Consider the following 18,646-nt stretch of genomic DNA (forward strand, 5'->3'; position numbering starts at 1 on the left):
GAACCCTTCTTTCCCCACGTAGAGGAGAGAACTACAGTGTAACTCAACCCCTTATGTCGGGGAGTCACGTTTTAAAACATACATGAATGTGCTGAAGCAAAACAGCATTGATAGGATTTATGTTCTTACTAATCCCACTGGCATCTGGTTATTATAAAGAAAAATGAAATGGCCATCAGGAAGAACAGTGGGCCCTAGGCACTGTGTGACAGCCAGCACGCCATCAACTCTAGTACCAATGTCACCAGAGTGCCGTGCTCAGCTTCTCCTACACAGAAATGTCTTAGCCCGTCACAGATGTCGCGGCGTTTCTTAGCAGTGCCACTAGTTAGTGCTGGTGACAAAACATAGCATAATGCAAGTTGTTGTTGTGTTTTGTTTGCGTTTAGGTGAATTAATGGGCAGAGGTAAGAACTGGTTAGGTTATAAGGCAATTCAAATCCACATTCCACATACTGAACTATGAACTCATTCTAACCGGGCAGCTTGCTGTTGCTCATAAGCCAGCAGGCCCCGGAGGCCTTGCTGAACGGCTCTCTACCTACTTTGCTTCACATGTGTCTGTACTTTCCTGCTCAAATTCTCATGGCTGTACGGCGCCTCTCCCTTCCTGGGCTAGCCCTTTCTCCTACCAGATCACTTTCCTTAATTCTCCAACCCCAGTATCTCTTCCACTAGGAAACCTCCCAAAGGTAAATAAATAATCACCCTCTTTTACACTACTTCTCTTCCATCGGAATATTTAGCTTTACATCTCACTCTGTACTGAACTTGTCTCTAGGCTATTAGCTATTGAAATATAGGAGCCGTGTTGGATTCACCCTCAATCAGCCATGAAGGAGCACAGAGGTGGTGTTTAAATGGATGTTTGATAAGTGTTTCTAAAACTTATCATGAAGTTGAGAGGTTCAACAACCAGATTGTTTTCACTTTCACATTACTTTGTAAAGCTTGGAATTCCACCTAAATTCTAAATATATTCCAGATCACTAAAGACAGAAGTATCTTTTCAGGCCTGTGAGATACTTTAGCAGGTAAAGTTACTTGCTGCCAAAGCTTTATGGCCTGAATTTGATCTCCAGGATCTACATGGTGGAAAGAGAGAATGGGCTTCTGTAAGTTGTCCTCTGACCTTCACACAGGCCTTGTGTGTGTTTGGGTGCACACAAACACACAGAGTAAATGTAATTGTAAGACTGAAGTCTAGCAGCCATTTTTCTTTATTATTATTAAAGTTCTGGTGATCAAACTTGAGCCTTGTTCCTGCAGGACAAACGCTCTGCCTCTGAGATCCACCCTCAGCCTCAGGCAGTAGCCTTGCTGAATTCAAATTATTTTGGCTTGGTACACCTAGCCCTCCAAAATGTGAGACTTGCTTCATAGAAACCCGTGGAACTGATAAGCCGCAATGCTTGCTGTAATGAAGAGATTTAAAAGTATGACCCTCACACTGCTCTGCTCCCTCGGGCTACTTGCTCAAGTTCGCATAGTGAACAATATTCATTCTGTTATTCAATCGCAAAGCAAGTCTGTATAAGGATATTCACATGAGTATAAACTAAAAGAATCATTACAATTATTGTTCCCATAGTATAAGTTTCTTATGCCATGTTCACAACTGTGTAGTAATAGCAAAGACTAAAGACTTCCTTCTAAATACCAAAAGGACTGTTTATAAGGGAAAAAGACAGCCCTCGATCTCTCTGTCTCTGTCTCTCACACATGCACACACACATTCAGACTCTAAAATTTCAAAGTCTCAAATAGAGTGCATTAATAAAAATATGAAATGCTTTTTCTTGTGTAAATCACAACAAAGCTCCGAGTAATAAAGGAAGAACTAAGACACATCCTTGTCTGCTGCTCTCAAGTGAAACCTGTCATGTTGACTCCCAACTCAAATGTGTGCTTTTAAGCAAAGCTAAAAGCTTGTATCCTGCCTCATTGACAACAGCCTCAAACTGTTCCCTGTCATCGAAGAAAACAAATCTTTTGCTCATTTCTGCCTGGGGGAGGCAGAGGGACTGAGGTGGTCCTGTGTGGCTGAATTAGATGAAAGACTTCCCTTCCGCCATGGAGACACAGAGTCTAATCAAGCGAAATGAGTTTGGAGATCGCAGCTCATTTCCTGGGGGAGATCAGTTCACATTACAAAATCACGACATCTCATTCATCACAGCCGACGTGGTCTTTGCTCAGGAGAGGACCCCAACTGGGACTAAACCACCTGTCTTCTCTCAAAAAGGGGCACTTTACTCAAAGTAGAGTAGAAGGCCTTGAGTGAGAAGACTTGCCAACCGCCAGGTTCCACCTCTGCAGGACCTGTGCAGTGGGGAAGGGAGTTTAGATTGAAATGGAGGAAAGGTGGGTTTAAGGAGCATGGGGTTGTCACTTCAGTGTGGCCTTATCCAAATAGTCATTAAGGCGACATCAATGTGACGGTAGCAGAGCCGTCTCTCCCCATTTTGTTAGGAGTGAGAGGACTAGCGTGACCAGCATTCCCACAAAATGGGGGAAGAAGTATGCTTTCTAGGCCAACAAATAATCATTCTCTCTTTTATTTCTTTCAGGGCATCGTTGTGACACCGTTGCTACTGCTGCTTTTTGTGAGTATTTTGGTATTGCCTTTCATGTATTTTATTGATGTATTTTGTTAAATACCATCTACTGGACTACAGATGTGACTCGGTGGTAGATGCCTTTCCTAGCATGCTCAAGGCCTGCATTTGTATCCTAGCACCATGAGGGAAAAAAGACTCCCACCTCCCAAGCCTTCTTCAAACCTTCAGTCCTTAGAATAACTCCGAAATCTGGATTCTTCGGTACAATTTGGTGACGTTTTGAGCCCCCCTCCCGGCGGAGCCCAGTGAATTATCCCTGAGACCCAGAAAATCCCACAGCCTTGCAGTGCAGGGACAGCAGCTGGTCCTAGCGATTAGGCCTCCAGCTCCTGGATAAATCATTAATTATCATAAACCAGTGACCTATGGCATGGATCACACATGTACTACTCATCATTTTCTTTCTCAGTAAAGCTAAGTGATTAATAGTGACCCGGTGTTGGATCATTTTTGAGAAAAAGAACCTTGAGCTAGGAGATCTGAGGCAGCTGAGATCCCAAAGCTGGTGCCTACTACAACTCATTCCCTAATCCTGGGAATACTACTACAACAGGTCTCCTTTGTAAAATGGAAAGCAGAAACTCCAAATGCAGTCCAGCTCTCAAGGACAACAAAATGTGCTGTAAGGGGGAAATGTCAAAACTACAAGTAGATCCAGGCCACTGGCTAACTCAACAAAAGTTGTTCTGAAAACAAGCAATGCTAATTAACTGTCTTATTTCCTTTGGCACTAAGCATATGAGAAATTAGATGAAAGATTATAATAGAAATTAATGTTATCTCATGCTGAGCAAAGCATATGTAATCATAAATGATACCTAAAATATTTTATGAACTGTGCAGTTTTTCAACACACACATCTTCCAAATATAAATCACTCCACTTATCACGGAAATGTAGCGGGGATGCGTGTCTAGGAATGAAATGAAGCTGTTTGACTAGCACTATTTGTCAGTGAATTAAAACTATGGGGAAAATTTATTTAATTATAGTATAATTACCCAAGTTGGAATTCAATTAGAGTAATCGAGTGGGCTTCTTCATTCCTTACCAGCTGTGTCTGGAGGAGGAAAGGCTAGATATACTATCAAACAGTTGGATTCTGCATCTTTCATGAAAGCCATTACCTTCAAGTAATAAGCCACAGCCTCACCTTGCCTTTTGAAATGCCGGCTCCACCCTTCCAAGGTTGGAAGAGTCGTCAGATCACTTCCCTCAGCAGAATGAACCTCATGTGTTGGAGCTCCTGCAATTCAGAATAGGCAGTGGGTCAAATTATTTGCATTCCTTTCGAAGAAATGACTTGCTGCCTGCCTACCTGCACATTAGATGTGAGAACTGGAATTATCCACTAGTATTTTTTGGCCAAGATTTGGCATCCCAGTAGAAACTTAGCAGGAGTCTCTGCAGGTACAAAATGCAGGCTAGTCTGAGAGTCACAGGGCAGGTATAGCGCCCAGCACCGAGCGCATGCACAGTAATAAGCTGCCTGTCCTAGGTCTTATACATTACCAAATATGGAAGCCTAATTCCTGTGACTTAGTCAAGAAGAGCTGGGGGAGTAGGGGATGTGGATCAATGGTAAAGTACTTGCCAGGCAAGCGCGATTACCTAAGTCTGAGCTCCAGAACCCATGTAAAAAGTAGAATGTAAAGATTCATACTTGTAATCCCAGTGCTAGGAAGGCACATCCCAAGCCTTGCTGGCTGACCAACCTGGCCAAACCAGGGAGCTTTGGGACAATAAAAAGATCCTGTCTCAAAACAAGAAAGGTAGAGTACAACTAGGAAGGACGCTGAGGTTGACCTTTGGCCTCCACAGTGTACATTCACACACAGGCACAGAGTGTGCAGATAGAGTTTCAGCCACAACCAGGTGGTTGAGCCCTGGAATGAGTGGTACCCTATTTTGATTAAAACCCCCCTCACCCTCCGTTCTGTCAGCATGTCATAACAAGACATGTCTCACTGATGAGTGTCTTAGTATCATGTTATTACAAGCTTTCCTCCACACAGAACTGTGAGCTTGTGAACTTTATGGTCTGACATTTTAAAGTGGAGAGACTCAAAAGCACTCCGAGCCCCTCAGCCAGAAGCCCCGTGCTTCCCTTTGGAGCAGTGCACTCCCCCATTGGTTCAAAGGCATCAGCCTGCCACATCATAGCTGCTTCTGTGTTGCTTGGCTTTTAGATAATGTCCATGGTGCACGTTCCTTTTGCCTGTTTGAGCTATCATTCATTTTGTAATGAGAATTTATAAAACACTTGCGTTCCAAGTCCTGTTTACTGAGCAGGACACATAATTGAGAGACTTAAACTACAAACACATTCCAGAAAAGCTATTCTTTTTCTCCGCCTCCATTAGGGGCTCTCAGGAAGATTTGTTCTAGCCTCCAACACACCCAAAGGTGGCCTTATTTGAAATCAGCCTTTGCAAATGTAATTAGTTCAGATAAGGTCATAAGAGGGTGGGGCCCTTAATCCAGTGTGATTTGTGTCCTCATAAAACAAAGAGACAAATACACACAGGGTGAACCCCAGTGACAATGGAGGCGGAGGTCAGGGTGCAGCATCGACCAGCCGAAGGAACACCAGGGGCTGCTAGCAGACTCTGGGATCTAGACAACACGACAGAGGATGTTCCTAGACACGTTTCTGAGGAAACATGGCTGCACCTGATTTTAGACCCACAGCCTCCAGAGCTATGAGGCAGTGTTTCTCTTGGTTTAAGCTGCCTAGCTTGTGGTCTGTTAAAGAGCCCAACGAATTAATTTGAGCCCCAGAAATTACTTTAGCGTTATTTAAAGATGGAAGTTGCTTAGTGTTCCCACACAGTTGCTAAGGAATATAGTTTTTCTAATGAAATCTCAGTTCCCTGTATTACTGACCTCTCAGAATATCCCCTTCACTGTCCTGCTCCAGTTGAAGCCTGTCCTCTGGTTCACTTCAGCGGCCAACTCTTGCTCCTGCCATGGAGCCTTGCAGTGGAGGAAATCGTCATTCTTACACCCATCACCTGTTCCGAGTCACTTCCCCTGTCTTCTGCACAATCGTCTACTTCCTTCGGAGGCTAGCATGTATCCACACTGTCCACTGTCTCTCTTGTTATAACTGTGGAGCCCACATCCTTCTCTTTGTCCATCCTTCTCTCTGTCCGTCCTTCTCTCTGTCCGTCCTTCTCTCTGTCCGTCCTTCTCTCTGTCCGCTCTCCCTCTTATAACTGTGGAGCCCACGTCCTTCTCTCTGTCCGTCCTTCTCTCTGTCCGTCCTTCTCTCTGTCCGTCCTTCTCTCTGTCCATCCTTCTCTCTGTCCGTCCTTCTCTCTGTCCACTTTCCCTCTTGTTATAACTGTGGAGCCCACGTCCTTCTCTCTGTCCGTCCTTCTCTCTGTCCGTCCTTCTCTCTGTCCGTCCTTCTCTCTGTCCGCTCTCCCTCTTGTTATAACTGTGGAACCCACGTCCTTCTCTCTGTCCGTCCTTCTCTCTGTCTGTCCTTCTCTCGGTCCGTCCTTCTCTCTGTCCGTCCTTCTCTCTGTCCGTCCTTCTCTCTGTCCACTCTCCCTCTTGTTATAACTGTGGAACCCACGTCCTTCTCTCAGGACCAACTCCACCAGCATCTTTGCATTGCTTTCTTCTCAGTGCTCCATTGGGATTCCTCTCTGCTGTTTTCACTGTTCACATGCTTGACCTTTTAATAACCCCCAGCCCAACAAGTTTACCTTCCCTCCATCCCAGCCAGCTACCCAATAGGCAGACCCTTCATAATCATGTTTTCCAACATTCTGTCTGACCAGTAGCCCCCTACATGCATAGTATATGCCCAAGTCCAGAATTCTTCAAAATGGCTAGTTTCTTGACCTGGTCATTTCTGCAGGGCCTCTGGCTGTGCTCACCCTGCATTCATCCCTACACTCTCACATCTCACCTCCCCTTGGCCCCACGCTCTCTGGTTATAATTCCTTTATTACAGACCACGTCAGCAGTCTTGTTCACCCCCGTACTGCTCCGTATTTGCCACAAATCACCAGTCCTGCTGGCAGCCAGCTCTGCACCCTTTGCCCATGGACCTGAACATGCCAGAGTCATCTTCATTGTGATAACTGCTCCTCCATGAGTTCGTGACAATGACTGTCAGCGAGTCTGACAATTCTGATCTTCCCTGCCACACTCCCTCTTTGATTCTGGAGAATCATCTCACATTTTCTTCTTAGCGTCTCATATCTCTAGTGTCTCTCTTCACATCAGCTAATGCAGAAAGGAAATTAGATGGGATGAGAAACAGAAATTTTATCAGACACCCCCACCTGTACCTGTCACTATCGTCCTTGTATTCTGCTGGGTTTGTGGATGGACTGCCTTTGTTCCCGCCTCAGTCCAGTCCTCTTCTTGTCGGTTTGTGTCACAGTTTATGTACATTTCCTCTTGTTCTGTATTATCAAAATCTCTCTTATAATTATTTCTAGTGATGTGTTCTATAATATAGATCTTAAAAATTAAACTCCACCTTGTCCCACTTGCACTCCGTCTTGTATTTACAGAATGAAATGTTACTTAAACCTGCTCATTGCCCTTTCAGTAATGCAAATTGAATCCTTACGTGCCAGGAACAGTCTTCTGCCATGCATAGAGCAGAAAGCAGAGCGGAGGTGTCATTACCACCATGGTGGTTAGGTCGCAAGAGAAAGAAACAACCAAGTAAAAATGCGTTCTCTGTGATGTGAGTGAGTGCCACGGAAGAGAAAACAAGGGACTGAAGTGGCCGTAGGGAAAGGGAGGAGCTTGCTGTTTTCATTAGTCTGGAAGTGCAGACTCACTGAGAAAAGTAGTGTTTGAGCAAAAGATAAAGAATCAAGTGTTCCGATGCCACCAGTGCGGCCAACGCCAAGGCATGGAAGACTTTGGACTTGGAAGTTTAATTTGAGAGAAATAGGAAATAACTGAATGCATTTTGATAAAGGGAATGGCATGTTCTGATGCTTGGTTTTTTTCTTTCCTTTCTTTCCTGACAGGGTCTCACTATGTAGGCTAGGCTAACCTTGAACTCTTGATCCTCCTGCCTCAGAATGTTAGGATTATAGATGGGTACCCCCACCATTGGCCTGACGATTCTGGACACTAGGTTGAGAATATCTAGCCTATAAGAGGATGATGGTTGGAACAGGATGACCGCTGTAAAGGCATGACAGATTATTAGTTTAGCCCAAAGTAGTCGAAAGTCTGGTGGGATGTAGTTGAAATACAGAACTTGATCAAGTAGAACTGAAAGGGGCAAAAAGGTCAGGGGTAACTCCAAGTCCGAGCCTCTGCAGTGTTGGAGTTACAGTTTATAATATAAGGAATTGTGTGGGAATGAGCATTTTTAAGGAACTCACAAAGAGTTTATATTGTACGTTTAGATTGAGCTGCCTTCAAAACATCCAAGCAAAGATATAGATAAACAATTGATTGTATGAATCTGTAATTCAGGGTCCAATCACCATCTACTGTGTTTGTGTTGGTCCTGTCCAAATCATAAATATTCACTAGGAAGAGCTCATCATCAAGGACAATTTCATGTTTCACTGGGGAAAAAGGTAAGAATGGAGGCAAAAAATATCACCAAGCTATATCAAGTTGTAGAATATTGTACTATTAAAAGATCCACAAAGAAGGCCAAGGGATACCCGTTTTGCCTTGGAGGAAGACCAAGAGATTTTGATGCCCCAGAGTGTAGCTGAGAATGTGTTTCAAAATATGTATGGAGTGGGGTGTGGGTAACAGTTGTTAAAATGATCTGGCCACTGGTTTAACAAGGTGGTTGTCATTGGTGGCCTTAACAAAAGCTATTTGCATAGAATTATATAGTCAAAGCTTGGTTGAAATGTGCTTGGGAACGAATAAAAGAAGAAACATTAAGATCAAGAATAATTGATAACATTGAGGTTAATTTTTTTAAATAAAGGATACAAAAACCAACAAAGTTAATAAAGGATTGAGGGTTTCTTTTAGGTTGAAAAAATTAGTTACATATTTGGATTAACAAGACCAATCTATTTGTAGAGGGGAAATTTGCTACGTAACTAAGACAAGGGAGAATTGTTGGACCCGCTCTTTGAATAGGAGAAAGAGAGCTCATGTGCACAGAGGGTGAGTGCAGCCTCCTGGTCAGAGAATCCATCCATAATGAGTCATGGCACATGAGCAGAGATGCCAGAAAGTTAGTTGATAGACTTAAGAGCTGAAATCTTTTCTGGCTGGTTTGTTTCCTCTGGGAAGTAAGAAATAAGGCTAGTGGTGGAGAGTAAGAAAAGCAGGGAGGCACTGGAGTGTTGACAGGAGAGGAAGTGTGGAGTCTTTCTGTGAGGAATGCACAGTGCATTGAAGTGCAGGCGCAGCAGGTGCAGCAGGTGCAGGCACTGGGCTGCCCTCTCACATCTGCTGCTGACCCCGCCTAGCTGCTTCCTCCTCCTTTAGTGTCATCAGGTCTCAAGCGGAATGGCGTTCTGAGAGAGATTTATAACTATTTTATATAGAGTACCATATTCATCTTTCTTAATTGTTTTGAATTAGGATTCTGGAGACATCTCCATCTTTCTCCATTCCTCTGCTATTTAGAGAATATTAGTGTAAGTGTGCACATGTACACATACATAAGGAAAGTATTGTCAGAGCTGACTCATAGTTGTGGACATGTAGAGATGTTCTACCATTTCCCATATGCTGTCTGAAGAAATGGGGAAGCCGGGGTGTGCTTTGGTCCGAGTCCAAAGCCTTCAGACCGTGAGAGCCAATGGTGTCACTCCCAACCCTGCCGCAGAGCACAGGTCCTGAGGACTAAAGGGTTGTGGGTACTGGGATTCTTAGAGACTGGAGGCCCAAGATCGAGAACCCTTGTTTGCAGGAACAGAAAATGGGCATCCCGGCTCACGGGAGCAGTGGTGCACCTCTGCCTTGTTGCTTTGTGTAGCACCTCAGTGGATTGGATTATCTCCACCCATGAAGACAGACCTTCACAGTTTACCCTGTCGAGTGTGAATTTGTTCCAGAAACATCGAGATCCTTCTCCCGAGTAATGTTTAACCAGTTATTTGGGCAGTCACTAGCCCAGTCAAGTTTATTATAAACTTAACCATAACATGTTATCCTTAGCATTTATCAGTATATAGTATCTTAGTCATTTGTTAATTTGTTTTGTTTCGTTCTTTTTCACTTAAAATGTAAAGCCTCATGAGAATACAACCTTAATCTGGTTTTGGTTACTGTTGTAGTGGAAGCCACTCCAAAGTGTTGTTGTTGTTGTTGTTGTTTTTCTAATTCATAATTACATGAAAGAATAGATCCGCTTGCTCAGAGAGTGACGGGGATATTTTCAGTGAGGGTAACTTGTTTCCTGATATACATCAAGATACATCCTGCTGATACAAGAATCTGAGGGTATCCTTGAGAGTGGTATGCCTTTCTTGGGTTCTTGGTGAGCTTGCCTTTGGGGACTGGGGTAATTGTCCCAGGAAGCAGCTGCCAAAGCTCCTGAGAGCTAGTGGCTTTAGGGTTCTCTTGTGAATTCAAAGAATGAGGTGCGTGGAACCACACAGGGTAACCGCTTAACGGGGGAGAGCAAGCACAGAACTCCTCTACAGCAGGAGGGGTCCCAGGATGTGGGTACCACCAAGCTGTCAGGCCAGCAGAAACTGGGGTGCGTTGTGGTGGCGGGGGTGGGGAGTGGGGGTGGGGGGTGGGGCGGGCATTGAGCCTGTCAGTCCCACTGGCCACACCAGGGGCTCGAATGCCTTGGTCTCTTTTGTAGTAACTTTCCTTATGAAACAGTGTTATAAGTGGTGAATGTCTAACAGATTTTAACTTCTAACCAGCCAGGAGTTTGCATATCCATTCCCTTATCTCCAGCGTCTGGCATTTTATAAATTCTTGTTGAAAGGAGAACAGGAGTGCTGAGTGGTGGGCAATTTGAATGGCTCAGGTGATAAATGAATGATTAGGAGGTGAGTGTCATAACCTGACCCAAACAACCCTACCTTTCATTTACTGGGAAAATAAATTATACTTTTTTCAATATTAAATAAACTAACCATTATTTTACTCAATGTTTGGGAACCTAACTGTACACATGAATATTAGAAAGATCAATCAGACATTGATCTTTGACTAATAGAACTTTGGTTCCAAAGGAAAAAAAAAATGGGATGCATGCACAGATAATTAAAAGTCAGGGTAGAACTCTTAAGTATCACAAATATTAATAATATAATATTCTAAAGAATTGCCTAAACAGGAAACATTTCATAGCACAGAGGTAATTTTTTACAGGAATTTTATGTCAAAAGAAAATTTTTATTTGATGAGCATGAGAAGTATGCGGAAACTTCTGATGTTTCTCAGGGAAATGCCTTCTCACTTCAGGTCTTTTCAAGCACACAGTCTGGCTATTTATGTGCAGTGTCACTTATGATGTGCCCATCTTCCCTTTCTTTGTGGTGACTGTCACTAACCCTGTTAAGTAACCATTGTAGTGTTCACTATTCAGTAGCATGTAACAGACAAGATTGACGGAAACAACTTGTTGCATAGTGGCTATGGAGTGGGGGCACTCATCAGGAAGCGGGGCACTTCTGCCCCAGTTATTATATTAGCCCATTTCATATGGCTTAGCTTCTCAGCAATCTGGCCCTGCATCAAGTAGATGGCTATTTATAAGTCCCAGTGGCAATGGAACACGTACATACTCAGACATATGTATATACACTGCATGCATGCGAGCCTGTTTCCACCTACGTATGTTTTATTGATCTGACTGTTTCTACTGTTGGAGTCCCTTTCCAGAGTTCTTAAACCCAAATAGGTGTGCTCTCTCACAGCACTGTATAAGAATCCATGTTTTTCCAAGTGTTTTGATTACTTTCCTTTTGCTACAACAAGATTACTGACAGAAGCTATGTCTGGAAGGGAAGGCTTATTTTGGTTCACAGGTCAAGGATGCACTCTGTTATGTTCTGGAGCTTGAAGAGGCAGATGTTGCAGTCAGGATGCAGAGGGAGATAAATGCCTGCACTTAGCTGTTTTGTCCTATTTATGCACTGTGTGGCCCATCTTCCAACCTCCATTAACCTAGTCTAGATGACCCCTCACAGACTTGTGTAGGCTTGTCTCTTCAGTGGTTCTAGATCATATCAAGCTGACAATCCTGTCCGTTCTACACCGAGGTGGTGGAGAGGACAGAGTGAGGTTTCCTGAGTAGCTATTACTGCAAGCTCTGTTTGCACATGGCAGGCAGAGCCGCTTTTAGATGAGAAAACGGGTCCCAGTTGCCTAATTTAACCAGGCTGCACAGCTGGTAAGGAAGACAGGGCAGGGTGGTCCACCTCGGTTGAGGGCTCTTCCTGGTTATGTTTAGGAAGCCTGAGTCTTTAGAGACAGTTCTAAGGCCTATTTCAGCACTCAGTTACACTCCATACAAGACACGGAAAACATAATTACTCACTTGAAGGAGCTGAACACTTATTTGGGTAAACAGAAGTCAAGAATGTGGAAAAAACTTAGAGAAAACATTAATTACCAGTCTCTGTGATTCCAACTGTTATTTAATAGGAGTTCATTGAAAGGAGGGGCCTAGTTGGAGCGGTCTCTGAGTCAGCAGCTCTCCTTCGTTTCCTGCTAATTGACTGCCTGGAATAGAAATTTCAGCTCTCCGTCCTATCACTGTACACAGAAATAGTTTATACTGCTTGTCTTGGGGCTTTCACTGCTGGGATGAAACACCATGACCAAAAGCAGCTTGGGGAGGAAAGGGTTATTCCACTTATCCTTCTGGGTAGCAGTCCATCACCAAAGGAAGTCCGGGCAGGAACTCCAACAGGGCAGGAACCTGGAGGCAAGAGCTGATGTAGAGGCCATGGAGGGGTGCTACTTACTGCCTTGTTGCCCATGGCTTGTTCAGCATGCTTTCTTATAGAACCCAGGACCACCAGCCCAGAGATGGCACCACCCACAATGGGCTGGGCCCTCCCCCACCAATCACTAATTAAGAAAATACCCTACAGGGTCACTTACATCATGATCTTATGGAGGCATTTTCTCAATTGAAGTTCCCCCCTCTCGGATGACTAGACCTTGTGTCAAGTTGACATAAAACTAGCCAGCACCCTGCTGTTGCTGTCATGTGTGATAATCATTATTTGTATATTCTGTTCCCAATTATGATTACATAATCAATTGTCAAGTGAGTGGGATGTACAAAGTGTTCACAGTTGGAGAGCACATGAAGAGGGACCAGCTGCTTCATTGTCCCCCTTGAGTCGCACTGAGATGTTTCTGCTCAGAAATGCCTTAAGATGAATCTTCTCTCAAAACTGAGATAGCAGCTTGGGTGTTGGTCACACAAAAGTTGTTCTCAGAGACTTTTCTGTGGAACCTATTGTAAATGCTATGTCTCCCACTCCCCACCTATGACACACACATGCCTTCCTGCATCACAATAAGGGAGGCAGGGTAGCCAGATCATCTGGGAAGTAGTTTCAAAAACTCTGGTAATGACACTGATAACACCCGCTCTGAAGGGCCACTGGCCCATGCCAGCTCCACTGCTGGCCTCCAGCTTCCCTGGCCTAGCTGGAGTGAACTCAGGAAGGAGCTTTGGTCAAGGCTTTCCCATGTTCTGCTCCAGCCCCAGCCCCTGGGGTGCTCCCTGAGCAGGGAGGAACACCAGAGTAGAAAGACACTGCCTGCTTACTGCCCCAGCGGCGCCCCACCCCCTACCCGTCCCCTTCCGAAGGAATTAAATGCTCTTTCTGTTTAAGGGACTATTTAGCAGGCCTTTTGGTTCCTTTACCAAACTCCAGATTTGATAACATGAACTATTTGTTCGGAAAGTCAGAAGCAAAATCCGTTCCAAGATACCTCTGCCTCCAGTCTCTACTTCCGGTGCATCTTACTTGAAGTCTGCATGTTTCAAGTAACTAGAACTTATGTAACTAGTTTCCATCAGGAATGGGGTGCAGCTCAGTGGTTCATTCTCCCCCGAAACTAATCCTCAGAACTACCCCAAACAGGTTTCCATTAAAGTAATCGGAAGTGACCTTTTCATCTTACACTGAATTAGCATACAACATAGGTAAACACGAAGGAGGTTACGCTGAATGTAGACAGGCAAGTGCTGCATGATCTCACATGAGAAAACCCAAAACCATCAGACTCACAGAACCAGACTGGAGCGATGGAGGCCAGGGTGCAGCTTACAGTTTAGGAAGACTGTTGGAACCTCGTGATAGCTTGGTGAGCTAGTGACTCACTGCCGATCAAAATTGTTGAAAGAGTAGCTCTTGGATATTTTTACCACATACACAAAGGGAAACAATTGCAGGTGATGTTTATGTTAAATAGCCTGATTATGACGCTCATCACACACTATATACACAGTCATTACTTGGTGTGCCTTGCATATATAATTTTGTCAATTATGCCTCAGCAAAGATGAAAAAAGATAAATCAACGTAAAAATGAAACCATACTTTACATACTATTCTATCTATAAAAAATATTTTAAACCTATTTTATTTCTCAGAGAAGAAAAATGCTATGCATTTAGCTGTAAAATAAAAGATTATTTCCTCTACTCAATATAGTCTTTATGCAGTAACCCAATTTTAGTTTGATGTGAACAACTGAATAAATGTGGCTGTCTAACAACCATATTCCTCACCTTGATTTTAAAAAAAAAAAAAATCCCAGTCATATTGACATTGAACGTGTCACCTGGCATACACTAAACTCAGCCTCAGGTCGTCATCAGTGACATTTGCGTGCACCCCTGTGAGGAAGAGCAGCAGAGGGGAGAAAAGACCATGGAGACGCTGAACTGTTGTCCATAGGGAGGGTAGGAATTGAGAAGGAAGGCATCCCTGTAACGCTGGTCTTCACAACAGGCAGGAGACGGGTATTTATGCGTGTATTTACAAGAAAGTCAAGTTCAGTAGTGAGCAAGGCCTCCTCCCTTCCTCTTCCCCCAGGGCTGGGCCCTGTGATAATGAGCTAGAAACAGGGCAGGGTGTGTGTGTGTGTGTGTGTGTGTGTGTGTGTGTGTGTGTGTGTGTACCTTTCACTATATCTCAAACCACTTCTTGCTGATTTTCCATAAGAAGAGATTTGGCTGGCATTTGCCATCCTAGAGTATAAACTGTACATAGCTCTTTCTGTTGTTCCTAATGGAAGCAAAGACCAATCATTAGGAGTAAATTATTGAATACAATAATGTTTCAATAGCAGAAGAGAGACACAAATAGCAATGCCTGCAGCTAAGGAGAAAAAGGCGGCAGCTCACTCTCCAGAACAGGTGACGAGCCCATGCATTAATGACAGTTTACAGGTGAGCCCACTTCCAGGAGTGATAGATAAGGCTCCCGTTTCCTGATGTTGGTTGGTAACAGAGTCTGCAGATAGTCAGCATCTCTCCTTCAGAGCTGTCATGTGTTTCTCTTCCTGAGCCTGGCTACTTAGGACCAGTAATATTTTACTCTCCAAGCAAAATCATTATTAAATTGAGTATACTAGTCAACTGTGCTTCCACTGAACCTTGCTCTGCCAGGTTGGAGAATTAAACGCTGAAGCCCCGAGGCATCCATTGTGTGTATCCATTGTGTGTATCTATTGTGTGTATGCATTGTGTGTATCCATTAGCCCCTCTGATTAATCCAGGCTGGTACTAGTTATGTTTCCTTCTTGGGAGTGTTGAGAAGAGCCACTCCAACGACTTTGTGTCCTGTGGCTCAGCCATCCACCCCTCTACCCAACCCCACCAGCAAGAAAAGGAGGGCACGGCTCTGGCTTCCACTCCTGTTGCCCCGCCTACCCTCTGAACCTTCTGGAACCACTGTGCAGGAGAGTGGAAGGCTTTGGAGCTGTACCTCTGGGTTCAGATCCTGCTTTTGTCACTTTGTTGCGACAGTGACCATTGTCCAGTTTGTCCAATTAGCCACTGAAGTGAGAATAGTATTAGACCCATTTCACAGGGTTTCTGTGAGCGTCAAACTGTGTAACACATAATAAGCAATAGACCAGCCGCATAGAAGTCCACTGTCAATGCCGCTGTTGTACTCATAGGAGATGGCTGGGCAGAGGGAGGCCAGACGGATCCTTTCTTGGGTCTGTGAGTTACCTACAACTTTGGAACTTACTTCAGAAATGTTAGGAGATCGCAAAGAAACAACTTCAGGCCTCCTCTCTCCCCGTGTACTGAAAGCATTCAAAAACTGACACAGATCTTGAACACTTGGTGCAGATTCTCCAAGTGTGAACCCAGTAGCACACGCACCCTGGAACCTTACGAGGCACTCTGGTCCTTCCAGAGGCGTCTGTCACTCAGATGTATAGCCAAGCAGTCTGGCCCAACTGGCCCTCCTGTTGTTTCTGAGTGTTTCCCAGTTGTAAACCATTAACAAGACAGTGTTCCAACCTTCCAGTGTGTGCACTTTCCCTGGAAAGACAGATCTGGAAATGAGCAGTTTGGGGTTCATGTTACAGGGTGACGGCCAGGTCTGCTCACACACATCTTTCTTCTCTTTGATTTTTTATTCTTTTGAGAGTTTTATACACGAGTACTGTGCTTACATCATTTGCACTCCTCTCTCTCCATTCCAACTCTCTCCATGATTCCCTGACTCCCTCCTAAATTCATGACCTGTTTTTTAAACACACGCCCACACGCCCGCATTCACACACGCCTTTCTTTGTTCCCTACAGGAGTGATTGAACATAAAGGACTTAAATTCTCATATATTGAGATTTTATGTATTATCTCTTCTCAGTATAGACTATGAAATTAAATGGTAACTAAGTTGTTTGTTTAATTGCTGTATCTTAAAATTTGGCAGTAAGAGATATGTTGTCTCTGGGAAGCCCAGGCTACATGCTTGATATGAGTTAGTCCTGAACTTGCAAGCTTGTTCTGCTAATAACTGGGACTTCTGCTAAACACATGGCGGAGGAAGCTGGCCATGATTCCCAGGGTCCTTTTGTCCATGTCAGGATCCTCATAGAAATGTGAGGAAGCAGTTTTTTCCACAGTGGAGATCGGGCCTGCACACGGAATGGTTGGAACCTCTCCTTTTTTTTCCATGTTGTAATGTACTGTCCTGTGCCAGATGCTCCATGTCCTTTCCTCTGATGCCAGTGGCATCAGAGACCTCCCCAGGGACACCTTTGAATCTTTGCACTGACTGCACAGTAGATCTTGTGGCCAAGTCGAAAGAAAGGAAGGACTTAATGTCACATCAGACTCCAGCACTGAGGTTGCCTTCCTTTCTGAGACAGCATCCCTGCCTCCCCTTTGCCTTTAGGAACCCAGTTAATTACATCCCTGGATAGCTCGACCTCCTCGATCATCTGGACAGGACCTCGGAGGAGGGTCATTCTAACCTGTGTTTCCAATCAAGTGGTTCAAAGGTCTCAGGTGTTCTAGAGGACAAATGGACTCTGGAGACCCTAGATGGCTTCCTCATCAACCCATTGCTGTGTTCTACTGCCTTCTGTTAATGTGGAGTTTCTAAATATTAAGTATACAACAGCCTAGTGAATGGAAAAATTAAAATACATGGTATTTTAAAAATATTATTGAAATGAGTTACCTTTATTTCTGTGAGGTTACAGAGGGAATATGGTAACTAAACCAGCTAGGAAAACACTCTACTATTGATCTACATATCCCTAACACTTACCCATTTTTAAATATGAATAAAGTTAGGTAGAAAGAGGAGCTAGGAATGTGTGAGCTGAGCCCTGAGATTCCGGGCAGGGATTGTCTTCACCCAGCAGTTATAACTGAATTCTGCTGCTTCTCCAGACACTCCAAAGCTTGTGAACACAGCATCAGACTGGTCATCCAGAACTTGGAGACTTTAATATTTGAAGTTTATCCAGTACTTCAACCTGTTTTTTTTCCTGCTTTCAACCATTGCATCAGGAAGAAATCTAGAGTTAATTATTTGTGAGGCAACTATATTTGTTGATCACTCTGTGCTCAAGGACATGCTTGATATAAAATAGAGTGTAATCATTATCCTGACTATTCTGATTTTACATAGAAAGTAGTCCCTCCAGTTCAGTGTTGATGGATCAGAGATGCTGTGCACACATCTTCCTCAGCCTCGCTTTGACTCTCTATATTTTCTTTACTTTATATTGGTTGTACAGGAAAGGGGCTAGAAGCTACAGTTTGGGGAATGGTTAAATCGATGGCCAGTGGTCAGTGCAGAAGCTGGTGTTCAATGAGCAAAGGTCCCCTGATGGGGGGGGGGGCACAGTCTTGGCATCTTGAATGTATAAAGATTGCAGCTAAGGGCGGTAACAAATTTTATGAAATTTATCAGAATGAAGAAAAGTCTTGTTAGTTTATTTTTCATTATTGAAAATAGATTTTAGTGGAATTGATTTGAGTTTCTCCATTTAGATTGATGTTGGCTGTGGGCTTGCTGTAAATTGCCTTTATTATGTTGAGGTATGTTTCTTATATCCCTAGTTTCTTCAGGATTTTTATCATGAAGGATGTTGGATTTTGTCAAAGGTCTTTTCTGCTTTGTTTATATGGTGGATTACATTTGTATAAATGGACATTTCCTGTCCCAAATGCCTAGTCCCAAATACTCAGCAGCTGCTTCTCAGATAATTGACTCAGGCTTAATATAAATTTTAAATGCTTGGCCGATAGCTCAGGCTTGTGATTAGCTAACTCTTAGACTTAAATTAACCCATATTTCTATTTATGCTTTGCCATGTGGTGGTACTTTTATTAGCATGGCACGTTTTTCTCCTGCTCCTTCTTTGTCTGGCTGGCACCTCCTGACTCCACCCTTCTCCTTCTCATCATCCTTAGTTTATCACCCTGCGTAGTTCCTGCCTGGCTATTATTAAACCAATTTGAGTGGCAAATCTTTACAGTGTACAAGAGGATTATTCCATCGCACATTTATCAGTTTACATATGTTGCACCATCCCTACATCTCTGGGGTGAAGCCTACCTGATCATGGCAGATGATTTTGATGTGTTG

The 18,646-nt window shown here is 43.8% G+C and overlaps 1 protein-coding gene across 3 annotated transcripts in view; it reads left to right on the forward strand.

Moving 5' to 3' along the window:
* Slc10a7 (solute carrier family 10 member 7) overlaps window positions 1-18,646 on the forward strand; it is a 239,102-nt gene that overhangs the window by 175,429 nt on the left and 45,027 nt on the right. For all 3 annotated transcript variants that reach the window (XM_059264287.1, XM_059264286.1, XM_059264285.1), the window contains exon 6: window positions 2,571-2,606. In XM_059264287.1, coding sequence (XP_059120270.1) covers window positions 2,571-2,606 — 36 coding nt within the window. The remainder of the gene's footprint in view (window positions 1-2,570; window positions 2,607-18,646) is intronic.

This window comes from Peromyscus eremicus, chromosome 5, assembly GCF_949786415.1.
Source record: "Peromyscus eremicus chromosome 5, PerEre_H2_v1, whole genome shotgun sequence".
In the NCBI taxonomy this organism is placed as follows: Eukaryota; Metazoa; Chordata; class Mammalia; order Rodentia; family Cricetidae; genus Peromyscus; species Peromyscus eremicus.